A 23,998-nucleotide genomic window follows, 5' to 3' on the forward strand; every position below is an offset into this window, starting at 1 on the left:
GAATTTATATACATACAATAGAATTTTATCCAGCCTTAAAAAGGAAGAAAATTCTGATACACACTACAGTGTAGATTAACCTTGAGGACATTATGCTAAGTGAAATAAGGAGTCATAAGAAGGTAATGTATGGTTCTGTTTGTATGAGGTACCAGAGTGGGTACAGAGTTTCGGTTTTGCAAGATGAAGAGTTCTGGAAATGAGTTGCACACCAGTGTATACTTTGCACCACAGAACTGCACACTTAAAAATGGTTAAGCTGGAAAGTGTTGTGTGTTTACTATAATTTTTTTAAAAGTATTGATAACATCGCATTTGTGCAATGAAGTAAATTATTCAAATTAGTGTAATTACATTAAGAAATTAGTTTAAAAACATACAACCAGTTTAGCACTTAAATAATTTATAATTGATGGGGCACATTTTCAGATATAAGACCAAGAATTCAGGTTAAAACTGTAACTTCTTACTTTTTTGTAAGAATCCTAGGATTCCTTCTAGAAAATTAGAATCTGAATAAAGCAACCCAAGTCGTGTTTTTCTTACACACATACATGAATAACTCACCTATAATGATGAGAGTGTAGTTATATTAAATAAAAATTTGACTTATTTTCTATAAAATAGGCTTTTTAAGTTTGGTGTTTTTTTTCATTCTGTCATTTCTTTTTAAGAGAAATACCAGTAGACAGACAAAGCCACTCAAAGTTCAAGTTATGCATTCGTCTATTGTCGCACATCAGAATTTTGGTTTGAAAGTGTTGTCTTGGCTGGGAAGTATTATTGGATATTCAGGTAGGTCCATAAAACCTTTTACAAATTGACTTAAAAATGAGTTCATATGCTCTAGCAAAACTATTTTGGAAAAGTAACAAATGGAATCAGGTGTTCTGTTTTTTTTTTTTTTTTTGCTTTAGTTTTGTGTTTTAAAATACCATCTCAAAAAAACAAACAAACAAAAAGAAATACCATCTCAGAATATCTTTATATACACAAAAAAATATTTCCCAAATTTTGGTCTATGAGATCTTTTTCATATGCATACATTTATGTATTTTCATACATAAATAAAAGATATTTATATATCTTCAAATAAATAAAGGAAACAGTGGATTAAACATTGTAAATGATTTTAATATGCTAATGAATCTAAATCTTACCAACTTGATAAAAGAACCTATTTTTAATGGAGCATCCTGTGGAATTCTCTTCCACTAAGCAAGCTGGAAAATGCCACTGTAAATAGAACTTAAATGGTTAATTGTTTAAAGGATATCTTTGTTTTGATTTCTACAATTTGTGTTTACCGATAATTTGCAACCCTGAAAATATGCAAATTTGAAGTTACTGTGTATTTGAGTTTTTGTTTTTCCACAGTCTACAGGTTAGATAATCTTTTAAAAGTAGTGGTAACAATTAAGAGCCTTCATGTCCAATGCCAAAAATACAAGTTTGTTGTGTAACACTGAAGAATAAACTAGGAATACATCTAAGCTGTCTGTCCTACATTTCTTCAGGCAAGGGATGTGGTTTGAATAGATGATATTCCAATGTTTGCTATAAAGAAAATTTCTAAAACCTTTGTATTAAAAAGCTATTAGAAAGAGTATTGCCAACTGTGAACTGACAGGTGAAAATCAGGAGGTGTGGAAATTTAGGAAAACATGTTTGCTTGCCTTTTAAATGTCTTTCCAATTAGTTTTCTTAACCTTTTTTAACTTTGTTGTTTTCCATTGGGTATCTATCTGAATGCCAAATACTGTGCTACAGAATTAATAAATAGTATCATGGAAACAGTTTTCTGCTAAAAATTTTCTTTGAGAAAATGTATCATCAACAATTTAAAGACCTTATCATCTATTATTTAATATGTATATAAAGTTTTCTCTGTAGCCTTCTAAAAATTTTCTGTTTGGTGGCTCTTACAATTAAATTAACAAAGAAGTTTCAGATTATTTTGCATGATTGTAGATGACTAAAAACTGTGATTTTAAATATAAAATATGAAACTGGAAGGTATTAAAGTTCTAGTTTTGTTAATGCTTACATTAATATTTGAACGTTTTTTTTTTTTTTTAAGTTTAGCATTTAGAATATGTAGGAATTGCCTTCCAAAGCCTCTCATATAGTGGGTATCCATAAGTACATATTTTTGTATTTTTGTTTAATGAACATTTTGCATAATAACAATAAAATGGACTGGTATATATAAAGTACAGAGCATGTATTCTTTTAAATGGTAGCATAATTTCATATTATACCTATCTTCTGTTATCATAGGATATATAATTTTACTAATATATAATTTTACTAATACCTGGTTTAATTAGCATAGATGCTTAGAAAACCATGTTTACTTCATTGGCTTTTGGATTCTTTGTTTAAATTATTTAAGCATAAAAGATCATTGCCATTCTGATAGACAAATATTTTGGTATTTTCGAATAAAAATTGGTATATAATGCAAGATTTGGAGTTTTTCTCCATTTTGTGAAAATGTTAATAAAATAGTTAATATAGTTACTTTTTCTGAATAAATTTGACCTTTTAAAAAAGCAAGTAAAAACTCTATAGTAAGTCCATTTGAACATTTTTACTAATACGTTATTTTAATATTTGAAGTTAACTATTTCTTGACTATTTTTCTTTCTGTTTTAAGATGGCCTTCGCCGAATTTTATGTCAAGTTGGTTTACAAGAAGGGCCAGATGGTGAAAACTCTTCTCTAGTGGATAGATTGATGCTTAGTGATTCCAAATTGTGGAAAGGTAAGTATCTTAACTACTATGAGGTATAGGGGAACTTTCATAGATAATTGGAATGTTTAAGTTTCTTTTTCATTTGAGGAAATATTTAATAAATATATTTATGGCTTTTAGAATTAGCTCATGCAGTCTTATTCTTTGGGGAAAAAACAGATTTGAGGATCCATGACTCAACCTTTATGTTTTGTTGGAAGAATACATTTAGGAAAACTGATTTTTAAAGAAGCAGGTTTCACATGTTTTAAGGAATACATGTAGAGTTTTGCTCTTGAGACTTAAAAATACAATTGATCATATGAAAACTTTGGAAATGTAGTTTTTGGCTTGTTTGGTATATCCTCATGTTCCGTCTGCTCTTTTTGTGAAAGGTGCTAGGAGTGTGTATCATCAGTTGTTCATGAGCAGTCTACTTATGGATTTGAAATACAAGAAACTGTTTGCTGTTCGATTTGCAAAGGTAAGTAGTTTCTCACTTTTGAAGAGTAATAGGTTATATATAGAATAGCTGTAGTCCATGATTATATCCAGCATTTGTAAAATTAGTAGCTAATAGTAACGTGTCATTATGTTGCTTTTAAATTCTGAGAAACTTCATAAATTATCTTTTTATCTTTTATCAATAGAATAAAAGTCTAGCAGTGAGGTTTTTCATGTTTATAACCTGCCATGATAATAATGAATATTCACCTATGCAGTGTATATGACATGAAGTGATAAATGGAAACTTTAAACCTATGCCATTCTGAATTATGATACTATTCCTATTAAATTTTGTGTAGGAAAAGATAATCTTAGTTGAAACGACGTGTGTATATGGATATGATTTAAAAATCATGAACTCTAGATTGTTGATATCATTGAATTATGTTCTTCTCCCTTAAGCTAACTGCTTGGTTATTTTTATTCACCTGAATTAGGGATTATTAACAAAGGAAACATAAAAGAATCATTTGAGGAACTCTTTCAAAATATACATGTTTGTGTTTTCCATTCTCAAACCTGCCGAAGCAGATTCACCAAGAATAGGGTCCAGTCATGTGTACTTTGAAAGAGCTATCAGGTGACTGTGATAGGCATCCAGAAGTAATGAAAGTCTGATTTCATCAGAGACAATGTAAAGCTACTGTGATTTAGCTCCACCTATGTTCAATGACAGCCCAGGATTTTAATAGCTGTTGCTGTTACTCCTGTTTGAGCTCATAAACTGCCATTGTGCTCAAGAAGATTGAATAGTGCATCAGTGTTTTTACAGATTAGTATACTGGTAATTGGTAGAAATCATTCCAGTTATTCTCATAGCACATCTTACTGACTCCTCCAGCACTGATTTTTCATTATAATCCTTAAACATTTGGTCATTGTGGATTAGAGGTGAATCTCCCCCTTGTTGTTTAGAATTACCAGCAGTTGCAGAGAGATTTTATGGAGGATGATCACGAGCGAGCAGTGTCCGTGACTGCTCTGTCTGTCCAGTTCTTCACCGCACCTACTCTGGTGAGTAGTGCTTGCCTCTTCTTTGTCACTGATAGCTGGCACTCCTTGCCTTTTTTTGCCTTCTTAATAGAACTATGAGCGTTTGCAGAGTGATTATGTGACAGATGACCACGACAGAGAGTTTTCAATCGCAGACTTCTCGGTTCAGATTTTCACAGTCCCTTCACTTGTAAGTACTAAAAGACTAAGAAGAACTTTCTTGTTTTCCGCTAGAAGGAGTAAAGCCTTAAAATAATAGAGAACTGAGATCTGTATATTTCTGAATAGAAAAATATTTTATTAATGGGTGATAAGACTTCAGATGCCTTGTATACCAGAAGATATAACTTTGAATGTGTAATCCAGAGGGGGAAAGTTATTTGAACTCAACCTGTACTTTCTCATAGTACTTCTTGAGGTTTTGAACTGACAAGTTAATTAAACTTATTATTAGTTTAACAAGTTTATCCATTAGAAACAGCATATTGTGCGAATTCCTTGACTGTCCAGTGGTTAGAACTCAGTGCTTTCACTGCCGGCTCCTCGGTTCAGTCCCTGGTTGGGGAACTAGGATCCCACAAACGACTCAGTGTGGCCAAAAACAGAAAGACGGGAAGGAAGAAACAGCCCATTGTATATAATCTCACATTTTGAAAAGCCTCCTTTTCCACCCTAAGGGAAGGTATTACTAAGGCAATTGAATCATGATGATTCAGTTATCTTGTACTAAGTTTCACTAGTTGTTCCAGCAGGCACCCTTATGTTTTCATAATATTGAATAATTAATATTTAATTCATTTAACAAAACTTTGAGCACCTATTATTTATTTAGTTCTGTGTTTTGGGAATGAAAGGGTGAACAAAAACAGACATAGTCTTTGCCCTCATGAAACTTACTGTAAAGGGAAAGACTAACATAAATGGTTAATTAAAGCTATAATAAAAACTGAAGAATTTGGTTGTTTTGAGAGAATAGTAAAAAGATCTGACCTTTTCCCACAGTTTGGAAGAGGATTCTATGTAGCTTTATGCAGGCTCATGAAGGAAAATCTATTCAAAGGAACCAGCACTTGAGAAAACCCTGAAGTAGGGACATTCATATAAAGGGGATAGAAGGAGAGAAGGAATAAAATGAGACCAGAAACATAGGCAAGGGCCTAACTGTATGGAGTTAAGAGTATGCTACAATTATTTTATTAATAAGGTATCTGTTCCAGCTTCTTTTTTTAATGACTGTTTTTTCCTCAGATACTTTTATATTCAAGGATGTATTCTAGCACAGCTGGAGCTATCTGAAGTCTGTTTACCCACTAATGAGATATTTTGGTTCAAATTAAGGATTTTGATTTTTATCTTAAGAGCATTGGAAGGCATTGAAGAGTTTGAAGTGGCACTTACATCATCACATCTGTGATTTTTAAAAGATGAAGCTTTTTGAAATTTGGAGAACAAATTTGCTGCGGCAGTAGTGGTTGTGGGGAGCATGTTAGGGATTGTGGCAAAGGGTATAGAAGTTGCAAGACAGATGTAAGTAGTGAAATCTACTGAACAACCACACTTTGGGTTTCAGGGATATTGGGTTTGGTGAGTCATTGGTTATGGGGTTTGAGGGGAAAATGTAAAGGTGATTCGTGGGTTTCTGATTGTAACCAAGTAAATTTCTCTGCCACTTGCATAGGAAGTTTTGGAGAATGAGTAGAACTTGTAAAGAGGGAAAGTGTTGCTTTCAGTTTAGTCAGCAGTGAGTTTGAGAAGCCTCTGAGACAATCCCATGTGTAGTCAAATCTGCATTTCTCCTTCATTGATCCTTTTGTCCATTTCCATGCCAGTGCTCAGTTTTAATAATTTTAGCTTAATATTCCATTTTAATATTTTATGGAGCTCTAGATCCCCTTTTATTATTCTTTCCAAGAAGTTTCTTGGGACTTTCCTGTGGTTCAGTAGCAAAGACTTTGTGCACCGCCCCTCCAACCCCCGCAATGCAGGGGGCCCGGATTCAGTCTCTGCTTAGGGAACTAGATCCCACATGCAGCAACTAAAGATCCCATGTGCTGCATCTAAAATACCTGATGCAAGTAAATAAATAAGAACTGAACTGGAAAAAGAAAAAGAAAAAAAATTTTTTTCTTAATTATTTTAGGCTTTTTTTTTTTAAAGGACTAAAATCATTTTGTCAATTTCAAAAAAAAAACCAAAAAAAACACACACACATTAGGGTATTTGACTGAAAACCTACTGGCTCAGTGTTAAAGAATCCTCTTGGCTGCACAGGAGACTCAAGTTCAGTCCCTGGGTTGGGAAGATCCACTGGAGAAGGAAATGGTAACCCACTCCAGTATTCTTGCCTGGAAGATCCTATGGACAGAAGAACCTGGTGGGCTGTAGCCCGTGGGGTCTTAAAAGAGTCAGACATGACTTGATGACTAAACAGCAACAAACAAAAATAAGTTTGTCAGTTTCAAAAACACGGAGTTTTTGACTGAAAAAATGTTTTATTTATAGATAATTTGGGAAGAACTGATATTTTTGCAATATTGAATACCCCCATCTAGGAACATAATTTGTCCTAAAAGTGTTTTATGTTTTATATTTTTGACACTATTATAAATTACTCACAATTTTAATCTCATTATGGATAATTTTTATATATCCATCTTGTATCTATCTGGTTTTCTTATTAACATTTTCTCTAATATTTTGTGTTAATGCCTTAGAATTTCTAGTAATCTGCATATAATAATTTTTGTTTTTTCCTGATATTTCAGTTTTTTATGTTTGCTTCTTACCTGACTTCTTTAGCTAGAAGTGCTAGAAAAATAACATGTATTTGTAATTCAGAGCATATTTATTTAGAATTTTTATTAACTAGGCATTGTTTAAGGCTCTGGAGATAAGTAGAGCAGTAAACAAAAAAGACAAAAGACCTTGTTCCCATGGAATTTATAATCTTAACTAGGAAGAGATACATGTATGTAATACTACTTATAAATCAAAGGTCGTTGAGAAGTGCTATAAAGTAGGAAAGCAGATTAAAAGGTTAGAGAGTGACAGTGAAAGGGTCATATTTTATACAAGGTTTTCCCAAAAAAGCCTCTCGGAGAGATGGTGTTTGAACAGACATGAGGGAATAAGTGATGTGCCTAGCTGGTGGAAGTCTCCTCAGCAGAGAAAAATAGCAAGTGCAAAGTTCTGAGGTGAATGTGCACTTGATATTTTAGAAGAAAAAACCCAAATCAGGCCCTTGTTGCTAGAGTGACTGAGGAGGAGAATGATCCGTGAGGTCATTGAGTTTGGGGATGGGGTGTGATGGGAGTGGATAGTGCCAGGCCTTGAAGGCCATTGTAATACAACTACTTCTGTCTTTTATCTAAAGGAAGTAGAAAAAGGGAAATAGTAAAGAACACAAATTAACAAAACAAAACGTACAAAAAATTTTTCTTTGAGGATAAGAAAAGCAAAACTGGTGGGAGATAGCTCTCTAGAAAGTCTAATAAGAAAAATAGAAAAAATTTTAATTTAAAAAGGATTGCAAAAGCTACAAATCTTACAGATTTCCAATAGAAAATAGGCAATATTAGGATCCAGTTAATATAATTGGAAATCTAGATGAGATGAACAGATCCCTAAGAAAAAAACACCAGTTATTACAAGAGAAACAAGAAATAGAAATTTTAATTAATATAAATATCTGCTCACAAGGAAGTCCCCAGGCCCAAAGGCTACACTGGGAAATTCTTCCAAATATTTAAGAAAAAAATAATACCTGTCTTATGTAACTTTTTCTAGAAAACAGAGAGAGAATATACTTGACACTTTAATAACGTATTCTGTAATCTTATCACCAAAACTCAGATTGAATTGCAGACAGAATCAAGCAATATGGGAAAAGGATAATGTATCATAACCAAGTTTGTTTTATTTCTTTAAGGCAAGAATAGTATACCATTTGAAAACAAAATCAGCTTGCATAAAAGAGCTTATTAACAGACAAAAAGGAGGAAAATTGATCATATCAGATGCTTATCCCGAATTCATGATTTAAAACAAATTAATAAAACCTCATGAAATAGGAATAAAAGAATTTCTATAATCTGATACAGTACCTAAAAGCAAAGCAAAAAGTGAAAACTGAAAGCAAACAGTGTGCTTGATGGCAAAATAGTAAAAGCTTGTCCCCTGAGACTAGAAGTTTTTCTTAAGTCAGTGAAATTGCATATACGTATTTAATTGTCTCAAAATTGACTAATACAGCAAACAAGAAGGAAAATCATTTTACTTGCCAATTCCTCCCCTCCTTCAAACTTGAACTATAGTCTTCACTGTCTAGGAAAATTAACATAAATTAATCCTATTGACTTTGAGCTTCTTGGAGCCTAAGTCCTGGCAATGAGATGATGATTTAAGAGTTTTTCAAAGGGATGTTTAACTGTACATTAATAGATTTTCTCCTTATCTGATGACTTTACCACTTAACCTCTACATTAGGTATCTTTTCTTCTTTGACATCTTTGTCTTCTTTCAGGAGACAATTTGGAGTTTGGTGATATCAGTCAAAATTTATAATGTATATTACCTTAACCCAGTAATTCACTTCTAGGAAATTATTTTATGAATCTCCTTGCAGCTGTACACAGTAGATAATTGTTGTAGTATCTTTTGTGATAAATAGCATAAGATTGGGAAAAACCCAAATGCTCACCAGTAAAGGGCCTGGCTAATAAAGTATGATAGAAGAGAATAGTTGTGATAGTTAAAAAGAATGAGAGAATTTATGTTAACTGGTATGGGATAATCTCCAAAATATATCAGGTGAAAAACCAAGTGCAAAACAGTGTTTATAATAGGATATCCTTTGGGCAGGAGACAGGGGGCAGAGATCATTTTACATACCCATACTTATAGCTACTTAATAACACTTACTCATGTATACTATAAATGTATATATATATGTATGTATGTATGCATACATGTATATGTTATACACACACCACTTCTGGAAGTATATGTAAGAAAACTGCTAACAAACATTGCCTTTGAAAGGGGAACTTTGGGAGCTAAGAGACTTACCTTTTTACTTTTTTTTTGCATCATTTAAGTGTATTTGCTTATTCAAAAATACATAGATATGTGTATCTATACATAGAAAGAAACAAAAAATAAATCTCAACTACGATTAAAAGAAATATGGTTTCATATTTCATACTGAGTTCTACAGAATCTGTGATATAAGCCTGTGGATCCTAGAATAATTATACCATACCATTATAGGTGTCTAAATGTCTCAGTTAAGGAAAATTTGCAGCCTGGTTCAGATCCCCCACCCTGAATTGTCTTTGAATAATGAGCCTTGGATCTGTCTCCTTACATTCTGGCATCTTTCTCCGTGATATAATTGTTGCTTCATACACGTGGCAATTGGAGTAAGTAATTGTTATTTAGAAATACACAATAATGCATTTATAATATTATGATATTATATAGTTGTATTGAAAAAGGTCTAAACTGAAAGAACTAACCAATGTTGGTGACTTTTTTTTTTTTTTAGCTTTCTGGTAAATAGTTTTTTATTACTATATATTCTCATATACTTTGTCTTAGGCTCGGATGCTTATCACAGAAGAAAACCTGATGACCATTATCATTAAGACTTTCATGGATCATTTGAGACACCGAGATGTCCAGGGCAGATTTCAGTTTGAACGATATACTGCTTTACAAGCCTTTAAGTTTAGGAGGGTTCAGAGTCTTATTTTAGATCTCAAGTAAGTTTTTGTTCAGTTGTTAAAACAGTTGCAACTTGTAAAAGGTCATTGTTTATTCATTTACTCATTGCTGTTTTTATCTTGTTCAGGTATGTGTTAATTAGCAAACCAACTGAATGGTCAGATGGTCTGAGGCAGAAGTTCCTGGAAGGATTTGATGCCTTTTTGGAATTACTCAAATGTATGCAGGTACATATAAATGGATACATTTCAAAAGGGAAACGTTTACTTTTTTCCTTTTTGGCTCACTGATCATTCTGGGCACATTTTTAAAAGAATAATTTGGATAGCTACAATTTGGACCAAGAAGCTCCTCTTAATTGGAAACTCTTAGAAAGATGTAGAATGCATAAGATCCCAGCAGAGGTTCTGACATCTGCTGTTCTTCTGTATTTGGTTATTCTTTTGCTTACCATTAATGTTCTTTCTTTGGGGGCTTCAAGTTAGTTGTTTTGTTTTGAATATGCTTGAATGGAAGTATTGTCAACTTAGTTAAGAAGCTATGTTTGTGTGTTTTTTTAATGTTTCCATATTTCTTTTTTTGTTTCATGGATGTCATATTTATATGATATAGTATAGAACTCTCCTCACCAGCTGCCCCATTTAATTTTCTTTATGGAAACACATCTGTATACAAAATAAAATCTAGAAACAAATTAACTGGTATAGTTAACCAGTTTTGTTATTGTTGTTTTGTATGTTTTTAGCCACAACTTGAGGCTTGTGGGATTTTAGTCCCCAGATCAGATCAGTCGCTCAGTCGTGTCCTACTCTTTGTGACCCCATGAATCGCAGCACGCCAGGCCTCCCTGCCCATCACCAACTCCCGGAGTTCACTCAGACTCACGTCCATCGAGTCAGTGATGCCATCCAGCCATCTCATCCTCTGTCGTCCCCTTCTCCTCCTGCCCCCAATCCCTCCCAGCATCAGAGTCTTTTCCAGTGAGTTAACTCTTTGCATGAGGTGGCCAAAGTACTGGAATTTCAGCTTCAGCATCATTCCTTCCAAAGAAATCCCAGGGCTGATCTCCTTCAGAATGGACTGGTTGGATCTCATTGCAGTCCAAGGGACTCTCAAGAGTCTTCTCCAACACCACAGTTGAAAAGCATCAATTCTTTGGTGCTCAGCCTTCTTCACAGTCCAACTCTCACATCCATACATGACCACAGGAAAAACCATAGCCTTGACTAGACGGACCTTTGCTGGCAAAGTAATGTCTCTGCTTTTGAATATGCTATCTAGGTTGGTCATAACTTTCCTTCCAAGGAGTAAGCGTCTTTTAATTTCATGGCTGCAATCACCATCTGCAGTGATTTTGGAGCCCCCCAAAATAAAGTCTGACACTGTTTCCACTGTTTCCCCATCTATTTCCCATGAAGTGATGGGACCGAATGCCATGATCTTCGTTTTCTGAATGTTGAGCTTTAAGCCAACTTTTTCACTCTCGACTTTCACTTTCATCAAGAGGCTCTTTAGTTCTTCTTCACTTTCTGCCATAAGGGTGGTGTCATCTGCATATCAGGTTATTGATATTTCTCCCAGCAATCTTGATTCCAGTTTGTGTTTCTTCCAGTCCGGCGTTTCTCATAATGTACTCTGCATTTAGTCCCCAACCAGGGATCAAACCTCAGCATTGAGAGCATGAGTCCTAACCGCTGGACAGCCAGGGAATTCCCCTGGCTGTAAAAAGATAGATAACATTGCAAAAAATATGAGCAATATCATTATGCTTTCTTTAGTACCTGTCCTTTTTAGGATATATTCTAGTTCCCATGTTATGTGGTAGTTTAATGGATATTTAATTTATTCTGGTACTTCTGTTTTTTGCTTTTTGCCTGTAGAAACAGTAGCTACCTTGGTTAATTTGAATACTCAAAATGTCCTATATTTTCCACCATTTAATTAGCTCTGTTACACCAGGGTAGTTAGGCTAGTTTCTAAAGAGGTATATTCTTTTGTATTAAAAGCTGTTTATCTTTTTCTAGTTTTGCTTCCCTTCAAACTCTGAAAACTTGCAGTTGCAAAATACAAATAAATATAAAAATTTTATTTTAGCATTTTATAGAACATACTTATAAATTCAATAGCATTTTAAAAGCCTGTCAAATTTCTTCTGACAGCTTTTTCTATAGATGATAGAACTAAAAAGGAATTTTTGAGGGATTGTTGCAGTGAAGTACAAATTTTATTGTCTAAAACATGTAGAAGATTGCCTCTAAAGTAATTCATTCTATATTTTACTGGGATTTTTTTCTTTATAAAATTTTAGGGAATGTTATATTAAACATGTAATTTAAGAAGTTGGACTTCTCATACTGCTTGAAGCTTCCTGTTAAAACTCTTGTATGTTTTTGTAATCAGTATATATTTCTTCTACATTATGTCTTAAGTTTCTGTGTAGAAAAACAAATTAATTTTAATTTATTTAAAATCTTTTCACTTCTTTTAAGGGAATGGATCCAATTACACGTCAAGTAGGACAGCATATCGAAATGGAACCAGAGTGGGAAGCAGCCTTCACACTACAAATGAAATTAACACATGTCATTTCGATGATACAAGACTGGTGTGCTTTAGACGTGAGTCTCTTCTGGGGTCAGGGATAGGAGATAAATTGGAGGAGGGGCAGAGATAAACAGTTTCCTAAGTAAAATATGAGGCAGTTTGGAGAGGATAGTAAGAAGATCATATTTTATGATATGCTCATAAAATAGCATATTTTCCTGTTTGACCTATACATTCAATAAAAGTTATAATTCTAAAGCCTTAGAGAAATCAGAAAATAGAGGGAGATGTAATCCACACTCTTTTCTCTTATGTTGCTGTCTTCTTTTTTTCCCCCCATAATCCTATCAAGATTTTGAGCATATAAAAAGTTTATAAATTACTCCAAAATGAAATTTTACTATTAGTACATTTGTCCTGTGTCTTTAAACTATGTTGGCCTCCTTTGGCTATAAAATCTAGATGAGAAGTGTAAGTTAGGAGATCAGAGAAGGCTTCCATGAGATGTAAACTGTGTGTCAGAATTAACTGATCAGAGTAAAGAATATTCCTGACTGAGGAAAAGCTGTATCATGCTTTCTGATGAATAGGAGTATGGTTGTTCCAGAAGCTGTGAGAGGCTGTAGTTGGAGCAGAGGTTGAAGAGGGCCATGTTCAGAAGTTTAAATTTTATTCTGACTGAAGTGGATGCTATTTGAGACTCCCAAGCAGAAAAGTGACATAATCCAGTTTACATGTTTTTGAAAGTTATATGTGTGGATAACGGATGGAGGAGGGCAAGAGTAGAAGCAGGAAGTTCAGTGGAGACACATTGGCTTTCCTTTAAATGACTGAGATATCAGTGGCCAGGTTTGAGAGCATTTTAGGTACGGTTGCTAGCTTGGTAATAGATTGCACAATGGGGAATGAAGAAAATAGAGCCCAGAAATAAACCCACACAATTATGGTCAGTTAATCCACAACAAAGGAGACAATATGCCATGGAAAGACAGTGATCTTTTTCAGTAAGTAATGCTGGAAAAACTGGACAGCTGCATGTAAAAGAATGAAATTAGAACATTTCTTCACACCATATAAAAGAATAAACTCAAATTGGATTAAGACCTAAATGTAAGACTGGAAACCATAAACCTCCTAGAAGAAAGCATAGAACACTCTTTGACATCAATCTTAGTAAATTTTTTGGATGTATTTCCTAAGGCAAAGGAAACAAAAGCAAAAGAATAAACAAATGGAACCTAATTAAACTTAAAAGCTTCCACACAGCAAAGAAAACCATCAACAAAACATAGAGACAACCTACTGAGGAGGAGAGAATATTTGCCAATGAGATGACCAATAAGGGATTATTATCCAAAATATATAAACAGCCCATACAGCTCAATATCAAAAAAACAGCCCAATTAAAAAATGGGCAGAAGACCTGAATGGACATTTTTCAAAAGTGGACATACAGATGACCAATAGGCACATGAAAAGATGCTTAACACTGCTAATCATAAGAGAAATGCAAATCAAACCACAATGAGCTACCACTTCACACGTGTCAGAATAATTGTCATCACAGAGAGCACAAATAACACATGTTGGCGAGGATGTGGAGAAAAGGAAACCTGTACAGCTGTTAGTGCGAATGTAAATTGTTGTAGCCACTGTGGAAAACAATATGGAAGTTCTTCAAAAAACTGAAAATAGAGCCACCATAAAGTCCAGCAATCCCACTCCCAGGTATTTATCTGAAGATAAAGAAACACTAATTTGAAGAAACACATGCTCACCAATGAGCCTGGGAGGCTACAATCCACTCACAAAGAGCTGGACTTGACTGAGTAACTAAGACTCCAGTGTTTACAGCAGCATTATAATTGCCAGGATACAGTGTCCAATAGATGAGTGGCTAAAGAATATGTAGATGGGTGGGTAGGTGTGGTGGAATATTACTCAGCCATGAAAAGAATGGAATTTTGCATTAGCAACAACATTGATGGACCCTGGAGGGTATTATGCGTAGAGAAATAAGTCAGAAAAACAAAAAGTTATGCTTAGTGAAATAAGTCAGAAAGACAAATCCTATAATCACTTATGTGTGGAATCTAAAAAATAAAACAGAAACAGACTCACAGGTACAGAGAACAGACTAGTGGTTACCAGTGGAGAGAAAGAAGACCAGGAGGGGCAAAATAGGAGAGATTAAGAGGTACAAACCACTGTGTATAAAATAAATAAGCTATAAAAATATATTGTACAACACAAAGAATATAGTCAATATTTTATAATAACTAAATGGAATATAATCTATAAAAATTTTGAGTCACTGTATTGTACACTTCTAACTAATGTACATCAACTATGCCTCAATTTACAGGAAAAAATGGGGAATGAGGGAAAGGAATATATTAGAATGACTTCTAGATTTCTGCAGCTCTGTAGAGATGTTCCCTGAGACAGGTCCTTGGATAGAGGGAACAAGTTGCGAGGGGAAGATTGAGTTTGCCCATATTGATATTTGAGGTAAATATTCATCATTGAATTTGAGATTCTTGTTTAATATTGTAGAAACTTAACATAAAATCCTCTTTTATAGGAAAAAGTATTAATTGAAGCTTACAAGAAATGCCTTGCTGTATTGACACAGTGTCATGGTGGTTTTACTGATGGTGAACAGCCAGTCACATTAAGCATTTGTGGACATTCAGTGGAAACTATCAGATACTGTGTTTCCAAAGAAAAAGTTAGCATTCACCTCCCAGTTTCTCGCTTACTTGCAGGTAAAACATTTTTCCCTAAAAAGAGAAGCCTGAAATTGTCTTTTGAATTGTTGTTTGTGGTTAGTATTTACTGAATACCTACAATGCTTTATTTTGAAAGTGTTCTTGTTCAGATCAGTCTATCACTTAAGTGATTGTTAATAAATTGAAAACACCCTAGACTTCCTCTCTCTCTCAGCAGTTTCTTATTGATAAATTTTTTAATCATCAGGTTGAAGTGAGTTACAAATTGTATTGATAGGTTTTTTTTAATTGTAAGTAGCTGATTTACACACTATTTATACATGCTCAACTATTTGAAGCTGCTACCTCAGAGCAGCCAGAAACTCTGCATGTGCACTCGTCTGTCTCTATAGACATCGTAACTTTCTTCCACATTTCTTGAGTGCAGGAATTCTTAGCCTGTTCACATACTGTTCCCTTTAGTTCCGTTTCCAACTCAGAGAGTAGAAAAGTAAAGTTATAAAGGTAAATATTTTCACTCATTGCAGAATTTACAATGTAGCTTAAGTGTGTGGCTCAGTAACTTAATAACGTGAAAGTAGTTTGTGTGTGTGTGTGTAAGTGTAAAAGACTGGAGAATTGGTATCTTTTCTTCCTTAAGTGTTTGGTAGAATTCACCAGTAAAATAGTATGGAACTGATACTTTCCCTTTTTTGGTAGGCAGTTAATCATTGATTCAGTTTCTTCAGCAGATATACAACAGTTCCTATTATCTGTATCTTCTTGTGTGAGTTTTGGTGGTTTGTGTTTTTCAAGAAATTGGTCCATTTCATCTGAGTTATCAAATACGTGGACACGGAGTTGTTCATAAAATTCCTTTATTATCCTTTTAACGTCTGTGGGATAAATAGTAACAATCCCTCTGTCATTTCTAAAGCCTTTTTTTTTTAATTGTTCTGTGCATTACCACATTATCTTACCAATAGATGTTAGCATTCCAACAATTTTTTTAGATTCTTATTGAAATTGTGGTGATTTAAGATTGAACTTAGACATGTGAATTTAAATAGTACAAGTAGAACAATAAAAAGTACCTGAAATGAAATTGTGATTGTAGGCAGAGATCTTTTTCCTGTAACTTGTTAATGCCCAGTTTTGTTTTCATAAGTATTGATACTTGCATGCTGAACTATTGATCTTCAGTACAGGCAAGTGATGGCATGGTGGTGTGGCATAGTGTTCAACTAGAATGCAGGAAAGTGGATCTTTAACTCAGCCACTGATCTTTTCTGCCCTTTGAAAATCTGAGTGGAAGCTAATGCTGATAATTATCCACAGGGAAAACAGTCAGTACTCTAAAAATGTAGTAATTTTGCCAAGGTATTTACCCCCCTCAGTCCTCTAATATTTTGAGCATTTTATCTTCCTGTGTTTGGCAAACTTTGGCCTGAATGCTTATAATCTAACTGGAGAGCCAAGTGAACATACACAGAGCAGTTCAAGAACAACTTGGAGGCTATGCTCATGGAGGCTGAGTGCTCATTGTTAGAATGGAATTCTCAATACAGGTGTTCTTGGATGAGGAAAGCTTCAAACCAGGCTTGACCAAGCAGCCTGCATCTATTGATGAGACTGTAAAAAGCACTTTCTGTTTAGACAACAACATAAATAGGACAGTTCTTAGCTAGCAGAATTAACTAAAGTTGAGTTATGAAAAGCCCTTTGCAATTAGGGACGAAAGAGGCTTTGATCCTAAACTGGAAATTCTGGGGAACTGAATTCTGAGGTCAGAATCAGTAGACCTTGAATTCCATGGCCAGTTTCTCAGTTCAGTTGCCAGGAGGATCTCTTGCTACTGTACTTTAAATGGAACAAACTTCATGATCCAGTCGATTATGACCCTTAAAATTGGTTTAACATATAAATTGCTTTGATAGTTATATAGCTGCTTTTGCTATGTTTGCACTTCTAACATTTACTTCTGTAAAATTTAATCAGTGTATGTTGGTACATGTAATTAAGACTCTGGTTCTAAGCATGCCTTTAATACAGAGGTTCATGAAAATAACAGTTGGAAAGCTTCTTTTATGGATGCAGTTCATTTTGTATCTTAATGTGTAATATGATAGGTTTCCAAAGAGACACAGAAAGGGAGTTAGATATAAAGTTGAGCAAATATTTAGTTTAGTTTTTTTTTTTTTTTTAATCTAAATTACTTTCACCTATAGAAATACTTCTATCTTTGTTTTCCATGCAGGTTTGCATGTGTTGTTAAGCAAAAGTGAAGTGGCATATAAATTTCCAGAGCTCCTACCTCTAGTAAGTAGTGCAAACATTTAAAAGTAAATACCTATTACAGACCTCCAGTTAGATAATAAATAAGTTATGAGAATATAATATCCAGCACAAGGAATGTGCTGAGTAATATTGTAATAACTTTGAATGGGGACAGATGGTTACTAGACTTACCATGGTCATCATTTCATAATTAGAAAAAGTGAAAGTTGCTCAGTCATATCTGACTCTTTGCGACCCCACGGACTATACAGTCCATGGAATTCTCCAGGCCATACTGGAGTGGGTATAGCCTTTCCCTTCTCCAGGGGCTCATCCCAACTGAGGGATCAATCCCAGGTCTCCCGCATTGCAAGCGAATTCTTTACCAGCTGAGCCACAAGGGAAGCACAAGAATACTGAAGTGGGTAGCCTATCCCTTCTCTACCGGATCTTCCCAAGCCAGAAATTGAACCGCAAATATCAGATCATTACATAGTATACCTGAGTGTGTGTTTGTATATGTGTGTGTATACAGGAAAAGACAGATTAATTTATTGTAGGGATTTGGCTCACATACTCAAGGGATTTGGCAAGTCTGAACTAAACCTGGCAATCTGGCGGATTAAGAGTTGATCTTATAGTCTGAAATCCAAAGGCAGGCTGGAAGCAGAATTTCTTCATCCTTGGAGAAACCTCAGTCTTTTCTTTTAAGGCCTTCTAGCTTATTGGAAAAGGCCCACCAATATCATGGAGAGTAATGTGCTTTACTCATAAAGTATACTGATTTAAATACTAGTCACATCTAAAAAATGGCTTCACAGCGACATCTAGACTGGTGGTAATCAAAAATTGGGTATCATGGTCCAGCCAAGTCCACACATAAAATTAACTAGCACACGGACATACCTTAAAATAGTTTTGACTTGTATTTTATATAAAGTTTCCATCTCTAAACCAGTCTTCTTTATAGAATTGAGATTTTTGTCATTTTTTTGTATACACAGAGTGAACTTAGCCCACCCATGTTGATAGAACACCCTCTTAGATGTCTTGTTTTATGTGCCCAAGTACATGCAGGAATGTGGAGAAGAAATGGTTTCTCTCTCGTAAACCAGGTAAGTGGTTTTTAATTCTGTGAAGAGTTCTCAGTCCATTCTTTAGTTTCTGTGGAGGTTATAATAGTCATCGAAAGTCATCTATATTAAAACTATTGAATGGCCACTGGAAATGAACCTTAAAAATGTTTTATTAAAAACTGTTTGACAAGATAGATGTAATGTTAAACCAAAAGTTTCTTAGAGCTTTTATTCATATTTTATTAAGAAACAATATCAAAAGTAGAAATGAACTTAATTTTCACTTGAAGTCATTTTTAGAACAAAGCTTGATATTTTTAAAAACATAATGAAAAATCAAGATTTCACCTACTTTAATTATAAAATTGGTTTAAAAAAGATAAAAGTTCTGTTAGTATAGCTCTGAAATTGAGGTTTTAATTTTTAAACCTCACTGAGACTTGGTATAGGATTTTTCTCTACTTTTGATAGCTATAAATCTCATTGAAAGAACTTTATTAGGAGACCCAGAAAGTTCGTTGCAAAATGTGAACCATAAAGTTCCATAGAGTTTCCATACTACAATCTGGAAATGTCTAATTAATCTCTGTTGAGATAGCGCTCACTGCTGGGGAAACCGCATTGTGTGTGCATGTTTGCATGTTCATATACTCACGTGCACGAAAGCCATGTGGTCTTTTGGTGAGTGGGGAGAGGAGAGAACTGCACAAATAAAAACCTGTTTACCCAACATAATTACTTATGTTTTTTTTTTTCAGATTTATTACTACCACAATGTGAAATGTAGACGTGAAATGTTTGATAAGGATATAGTAATGCTTCAGGTAATGAATTAAAAGCATTAAATTTAAAGGTTTGAGGGAGTTTTTCTTTTTGTTATTTTCACTGGACCCAGACACTTAGGATCACTCTCAAATCTGTAACTTCGATCTATCCATTATCTGTTGTTGTTTAGTCGCTAAGTTGTGTCCAACTCTTTTGTAACCCCATGGCCTGTAGTGCATTTGGCTCCTCTGTCCGTGGTATTTCTCAGGCAAGAACACTGGACTGGGCTGTCGTTTCCTCTCCAGAGATCTTCCCAGCCCAGGGATCGAACCTGCATCTCTTGCATTACAGGCAGATTCTTTACCACTGAGCTGCCAAGGAAGCCACCTAGCCCTTATCTACTAAGCTCCAAATTCATATGGCTAAAATAACTGAACATTTCCAGCTGGTTTCCTGAACACATCTTGTATTTCACATATTCAAAATAAATCCTGTGTCCTCCATACCTTCTTCCTATCTTCAGAGTTTCTCTACCTTGGTGAATTGTTCAACAATCTATACAGTTATTAGAGTCAGAAATCTGAAAGCCATCCTTTCTTCACTGTCTTCTGATTATAAAGCCCCAAATCCCTCAAACTGATTTTCAAGGCCTTCAATACTTAACTATGTGAAAAACTCCCTGAATTTGTCATATACCATTAAGTCTTAAAATTTGTACGTTTCTTTCTTTTCTTACCTAGGTTGTGCACCCCACCCTCTTCCTTTTCTGTTTGCTGCCTGTCTTGTTTTCCTGCATATCTTCATGTTTAGTTTAGCATCACTTTCTCCAGAAAGCTGACATACTAAACATGGCTGTGTATCCTTTTGGGGAGGGCCCATAGCATGATGCTTATCCCCACCAGAGCATTCGTAACTCTGGATTGTGGTTGCCTATTCCCTTTCCTTCCTCTACACTAAACTGTGACAGCTCCCTTGGTCCTTTTTATGTCCACTTATGTAGCACAGTGCTTGTCACAAAGCAGTGTTTCCATATTATTGCTGAGTGGATTTAGAAATTATAGAATAAGTTACAAAATGTAAATTTCAAAAACTATTGGTTCAAAAAATCAGAATGCAAGTTGATTGAGAATCTATACAAATGGAATTATAAGAGAATTAAAACTAATATTTAAAAGCCAGCATTTCACTTAGTATAGCATTTATTACTAAAAATTAGTTTGAGTTCTTGAAAAGAGTTTAATATATATGCATTTTTTAAAAAATACTGAAAGTTTTATTACTATACCACATTTCTCTCAGAGTCGTATCCCTGACAGTGACAACACTGACATAAAACCTTGAACTGAATTTATAGGGATACAACTAATTCAAAGCATAAAAGGGAAGAGAACGTATAGTCCATGTTATTATGATATGTGGGTTCAGGGCGTGTTTTGTTTTGTTTTACCAGCATAGACTCCTGTCCACACTTGTAGCTATCACAAGTAAGGACTGGGGCTAAATGAGTCCTCATCTTTTATTGGAATTGATGAATGAGTAAGCTGCTTTCTCTTGTGCAAACCAAAATATGTCTCACTAATTGTTTAGTAGCCCTTTTGACCTTCCTCTCTTCCTTTCTTTCATACATTTTAAAAAAAGACAGGTGTCTCCATGATGGATCCAAATCATTTCCTGATGATAATGCTTAGCCGCTTTGAACTTTATCAGATTTTCAGTACCCCAGATTATGGGAAGAAAATTAGTTCTGAGACTCCTCATAAGGTAAGAGCATGCCTTATGAGACCGCAACATAATTGTTAGAGAAGCGCCTTTCATTCTTTTTGGTTATTTTAATCATCTGAGGTAATACAGATGATTCTTATTCTTATCTCTGAACTTGCTCTCTTCCATTGCCCCCGATGGTTTCAGGATTTAGTTCAGCAGAACAACACTCTAATAGAAGAAATGCTATACCTCATTATAATGCTTGTTGGTAAGTTTGGATATTTTGAAACATTTATGTATTATATTGACTTTTGAAAAACTTTTAAAATTTTTATTTATTTATTTTTGACTGTACTGGGTCTTTGTTGCTGTGTGGGGCTTTCTCTAGCTGGCGTGCACGGGCTTCTCATTGTGGTGGCTTCTCTTGTTGCAGAGCACCGTAGTTGTAGCGCATGGGCTTAGTTGCCCCACAGCACATGGAATCTTCCCAGGCTAGGAACTGAACCCATGTCCCCTGCATTGGCAGGCAGATTCTTAACCACTGGATCACCAGGGAAGTCCTGTATTGAATTTTGTGGTAGCAAGTAGTTTAGAATCTGAACTGTTTCTTCTGTTTGAACAGTTACTCAGTTTTAGGGGAAGGAGATTAGAGTATATATTTTTGTTTTCCCCTCTGGTTACTGTAATGATGAGAGTAATAGCACTGCAGTGCTTTGGAAGAAGGGAAGAGGACAACTGCTAACGCAGGATAAACTGGAAAATTGTGAGTTAGGAATAAAACGGGACAGGAGAATTTAGCAAATAAGAATAGGATATTTAGGAGCTATTTATTGTTACTTTATATCTTAGCTGTGTTTCTGCCCATGGCTTTGTGGTGCGCAAGTGTTCTCACTATCTATATTTTCAGTCCCGTCGCCTCCATCTTTCCTGTTGTGTGCTTTACTTTCTCCCTCTTCCCGTATTGTTTCAGACTCTCAACAGTCCTGGAGCAAAGAATCCTGGCTGCTGTCAGGATGTAATACCAAAGAAGGAGATCTCAGAAGGTGATACCTTATTTGCCACTAGATCAAAGGGCAAAGGAGGGCTCCCTTCCTCCTACCACATGGCAGATGACTTGAAAGCAATTTCCTAGGCTGCTGGTACAGCTCTGTTGCTAGTCCCTTCCCACCTTCTGATCTCATTCTTTGAAAACAGCAACCAGAGTTCTCTCTCCATGGCTAAGGACTACACTCACCTGCTTTGTCAGAGGCTCAAAAAGATGACTGGGAGCTGCTTTCACCCTGCTTTATTGCCTGACCAGTCATTGCTTTTCCAATGTACAGAAAGAAAAATATATTGTGTTTCATGAATTATAAATATGTGTTGCTTACAAATATTATGATTGTTAAGTGTGTATATATGTACTTATTCATTGTTGACAGGAGAGAGATTTAGTCCTGGAGTTGGACAGGTTAATGCTACAGATGAGATTAAACGAGAGATTATCCATCAGTTGAGCATCAAACCTATGGCTCATAGTGAATTGGTAAAGTCTTTACCTGAAGATGTAAGTACCTACATTTTAAAAAATACATGGAAATCCTTCCATAAACCCTTCCATAAATATATGGAAACATTTAACCTTTAACTGTCCGTCTAGTGTGTGTATAGACTGACTTCTGTATACCTTCTCCACAGTTGTAAAAACTACAGTGCTAGCACATGTATAACTCTAGTCACTCTTATTAGAAATAAATAGAAAAAGAAAATACTGGTACTAGGAGTGGAAAGCAGCAAAGAAATAGAATCCTTCATAGCGAAGCCTTGAAAGAGATAAGGCTACTGAGTAAAAGAAAACGTGTTCCTTAGAACGGAATTTACATATCCATTAAAGAAGAATTGTTGATAGGATGTTTAATACAAAGTTGTGATGGATAGAGATAACGCTTTATAACCTAGAAATACCTACTCAGCTATGTTGAATAAACTAAAGTTTGCTAGAGTTTTTTCCTTCTAAAGCATCCAAAGACTCTGCTAAGCCATTCCTCTCATTTTAGTGAATGTAAATTAACATTCATATGGGCATTCGTAGATCAGTTGTAGCTATTTTTCCTCCTAGAATCTTAAGGTCCCATGCCACCTATTTTTCAGCCCTGGGGCTTTTCAGAAACCCCAATTACAGTTGGGAAAGGTTTTTCACAATGTTTTCCCATATTTGAAACATAGATTAGAACTCTGAACCTTAATTTTCATTCTTCTGGGATTTAAACATTGTGGAGTTGTAATACTTATCTTAAACTTTGTCTTATTTCAAACTTATTTCAAACATCTATAGGAATAGAGAACATAGTATAATGAACCCATCGCCAGTTTCACCAGATGACCAGTCTTATTTCTACTCTAACCACTAATCTGTACACCCTCACTGGGTTATTTTGTGGAGAATACCAGATTTACCATTTCATCTATAAATAGAATTGTATGTATCTAAAATAGTGGTTCTCACCCAGGGACACTTTTGGCACCCCCCACCCCGGGAGGGGACCATTTGACAGTGTCACTACTCAGGCCTGAGTGTGTGTGTTCCTGGCATCCATTCAACAGAGGCCAGGATACTCTTAACATCCTACAGTACAGGACAGACTCTCACAATAATGACCTATCTAATCCAAATGTCAGGAGTGCCAAGGTTGATCCAAAAGTTACAAGCTTTTAGAAAAACACCTGTGCATTTGCTAGTTATCACACCTAAAAAAATAATAATTTTTAATATCACTAAGTATCTATTCAGAATAAAAATTACATGTACTTTTTTTTAGGTCTCTGTTAATGGGCTACTTTTGCCATTTCCATTTCTAGTTGTGTATGCAGGTACTTTTTAATGCAGGAAATGAGGGAACAATTATAGTTTCACTTAGATGTTAGAATAGGAAGAAATTTAAACAGCATTTGAAAAATGCAAATACCTTGTACAAAGTGAT

General features: G+C 34.9%; 1 protein-coding gene across 8 annotated transcripts in view; it reads left to right on the forward strand.

The window, feature by feature from the left end:
- UBR2 (ubiquitin protein ligase E3 component n-recognin 2) overlaps positions 1–23,998 on the forward strand; it is a 108,403-nt gene that overhangs the window by 50,204 nt on the left and 34,201 nt on the right. For 5 of the 8 annotated variants that reach the window (XM_070778000.1, XM_070778001.1, XM_070778002.1 and 2 more), the window contains 14 exons: positions 675–795; positions 2,660–2,767; positions 3,133–3,221; positions 4,329–4,427; positions 9,836–9,999; positions 10,089–10,188; positions 12,451–12,579; positions 15,090–15,273; positions 17,474–17,535; positions 18,498–18,608; positions 19,328–19,393; positions 20,973–21,095; positions 21,243–21,306; positions 22,460–22,584. In XM_070778000.1, the coding sequence (XP_070634101.1) occupies positions 675–795; positions 2,660–2,767; positions 3,133–3,221; positions 4,329–4,427; positions 9,836–9,999; positions 10,089–10,188; positions 12,451–12,579; positions 15,090–15,273; positions 17,474–17,535; positions 18,498–18,608; positions 19,328–19,393; positions 20,973–21,095; positions 21,243–21,306; positions 22,460–22,584 (1,545 nt within the window). Of the gene's footprint in view, positions 1–674; positions 796–2,659; positions 2,768–3,132; positions 3,222–4,159; positions 4,259–4,328; positions 4,428–9,505; positions 9,657–9,835; positions 10,000–10,088; positions 10,189–12,450; positions 12,580–15,089; positions 15,274–17,473; positions 17,536–18,497; positions 18,609–19,327; positions 19,394–20,972; positions 21,096–21,242; positions 21,307–22,459; positions 22,585–23,998 lie in introns of those variants that run through there. The other 3 variants (XM_019985680.2, XR_011563386.1, XM_019985683.2) reach the window with 3 other exon arrangements.

The sequence above is a fragment of the Bos indicus genome, chromosome 23 (genome assembly GCF_029378745.1).
Source record: "Bos indicus isolate NIAB-ARS_2022 breed Sahiwal x Tharparkar chromosome 23, NIAB-ARS_B.indTharparkar_mat_pri_1.0, whole genome shotgun sequence".
NCBI lineage: Eukaryota > Metazoa > Chordata > Mammalia > Artiodactyla > Bovidae > Bos > Bos indicus.